Below are 2,637 nucleotides of genomic sequence, written 5' to 3'. Positions count from 1 at the left end.
GTCCACACACCTCATAGATCCCACACACCCATAGTGAGTGTGTCCACTTCTGTTGTGTTAAAGTGGAAAAGAAAGACGCTAACTCTGCTATGTGTGGCAGCTGGCACTGAGGACTACGAAGACCTGACCCAGGCCCTGAACCTCATTAAAGATATCATCTCACAAGTGGATGCCAAGGTCAGCGAGTTTGAGAAGGGCCAGCGCCTCAGGGAGATCGCAGGGAAGATGGACCTGAAGTCTTCCGGCAAACTCAAGAACGGGCTCACCTTCCGCAAGGAAGACATGCTTCAGCGGCAGCTTCACCTGGAGGGCATGCTCTGCTGGAAGACCACATCAGGGCGCTTGAAAGGTAAAGGCCTGCCCCTGGCCGCCTCTAGTGGGTGCCATCTTGGATCAGTGGGCACTGTCTTAGATTAGTGGCACCATCTTGTATCAGTGGGTACCATCTTGGAGAGGTGGTCACCGTCTCAAAGTGGTGGGTACTCTCTTGATTGGTGGCACTATCCTGTTATCAGTGGGTACCGTTTTGGAGTGTTGGTTGCCATTTTTTATTGGTGGGTGCCATGTTGGATTGGTGGCACTAAATTGGTTGGTGGGTGCTGTCTTGGGTTGGTAGCAGCATCTTGGGAGTTGTGGGTGCCATGTTGGATCAGTAGACATCATCTTGGATTGGTGGGTGCCATATTGGATTAGCAGCGCCATCTTGGAGTGGTGGCACCATATCGGATTGGTGGGTGCCATCTTGGATCAGTGGCACTATCTTGGGAGTTGTGGGCACCCTCTTAGAGTGATGGGTGCCATCCTGGATTGGTCGTACAGTCTTGGGAATGGTAGTACCATCTTGGATCAGTGGCACCATCTTGGTGGGTGCCCTCTTGAATCAGTGGGCACCATTTGGGTTGGGTGCCATCTTGGATTGGTGGCACGGTCTTGAGAATGATGGCACCATCTTGGATCAGTGGGTGCTATCTTGGGGGGTGCCATCTTGGATTGGTGGCATAGTCTTGGAAGTAATGACATCATCCTGGATCAGTGAATACCATCTTGGATCAATGGGCACCATCTTGGAATCGTGTCATCATCTTGATCAGTGGGCTCCCTCTTGGATCAGTGGGCACCATTTTGATTGGTGGGTGTCATCTCAGATCAGTGACATGGTCTTGGGAGTGATGGCACCATCTTTGATTGGTCGGTGCCATCTCGGACTGGTGGCATGGTCTTAGGAGTGGTGGCATCATCTCGGATCAGTGGGTGCCCTCTTACATCCGTGGGCACCATCTTGGTTTGCTGGGTGTCAACTGACACAGAACCACTGAAGTCTGGCTACTTCATGGCTGAAGGGAGGTTATGAGCTGAGTCAGGATGAGCAAGGCAGCTGGGGTGTAGCATAAAAGAGGTGGTTGTATCACCGTCCTCCTCCTCTGGTCTTTGGAAGGATGCAGTACAAACCAGGAGGCCATGCTGAGTCGTTGACTTCCAAGTGGAAACCCAGGGCATTGGTGACACATCGTGACACCCCAGGTCCAGAATTCCAAACACGCTCAGCTGCCCATCTGGGCAGTCATGGGCCAGCCTGCCGTGGGCCCAGCCACTGGGAGGCCCCCATGTGGATAGAGAATACCCCCAGGACTGCTGGTCAGTGTCCCCAGGCATCCCACTCGCTGCCCAGGGTGTGCTCCGAGCCCTGCTTTCGAGACCCATGTTGCAGTTCAGACCAGAGAGTACTCAGGATTCATCCCTGGGTTTCCTCTTCATTTTTGGAGCCTCTAGAAACATCCCAAGCTATCTGTTTGCATCAGCATCTTTAAGGATCTTGAGGGAGTCATTGAAGTGGCCAAATGACAGCATTTGCCCACTCATCATTTGAGTAGGCATGTATTTGGCAGACAGGTTTAGCGCCTTCTGCCTGCCAGGTGCCAAGTTGGATAGTAGGAATACACCCCACCGGGCAAGATCTGGTGCCCAGCCTTTTTGGGCATCAGTCCCTCGGGCTGAAAGAGAGAAACAAGCAAACAAACAGAAAAACTAGTTATAAGCCCAGCAAATGCTTTAAGGAAGCCAGCAGACTGCAATACAAGAGAATTAGCGAAAGCGTATCTGACTTAGACAGGGGTGTTAGAAGCAGCTCCCCAAAAGTGGTGTTGCCCTTGAACGCAGCTCTTGATTTGCATCTATGTGCAGCAAGCCTTACAGCACGAGACGTTCATACAGGGACAAGGCAGCAAGGGGGACTGAGGGGCATGAGGGGACTGAGACCACCCCTGGCCTGCATCGATGCAGTGGCTCGGGTCCTGGTGACCCAGGAGCAGGGAGAACAGAGAGCTCCATTCACATCTGAGAAATCAGAGGGAGAGATGCTGTATTAGTCCGTGTTCACGCTGTTAATAAAGACATACCCGAGACTGGGCAACTTACCAAAGAAAGAGGTTTAATAGACTTACAGTTCCACCTGGTGGGGAAGGCCTCACAATCATGGCAGAAGGCAGGAGGAGCAAGTCACGTCTTATATGGAGGCAAAGAGAGAGGGAGCTTGTGCAGGGAAACTCCCCCTTATAAAACCGTCAGATCTTATGAGACTCATTCACTATCACGAGAACAGCATGGAAAAGATCTGCCCCCATGATTCAGTTACCTCCC

At 52.0% G+C, this 2,637-nt stretch overlaps 1 protein-coding gene across 1 annotated transcript in view; it reads left to right on the top strand.

Annotated features, from left to right (window-relative positions):
- The window catches only part of ARHGEF18 (Rho/Rac guanine nucleotide exchange factor (GEF) 18), a 150,794-nt gene that overhangs the window by 130,421 nt on the left and 17,736 nt on the right, over nucleotides 1-2,637 (top strand). The window contains exon 17 of the mRNA XM_011982062.1: nucleotides 101-349. Coding sequence (XP_011837452.1) covers nucleotides 101-349 — 249 coding nt within the window. The remainder of the gene's footprint in view (nucleotides 1-100; nucleotides 350-2,637) is intronic.

Source organism: Mandrillus leucophaeus, unplaced genomic scaffold (genome assembly GCF_000951045.1).
Source record: "Mandrillus leucophaeus isolate KB7577 unplaced genomic scaffold, Mleu.le_1.0 Scaffold234, whole genome shotgun sequence".
NCBI lineage: Eukaryota > Metazoa > Chordata > Mammalia > Primates > Cercopithecidae > Mandrillus > Mandrillus leucophaeus.
Note: the sequence above shows the minus strand (reverse complement) of the source record. Positions and strands in the feature narration are given on the sequence as shown.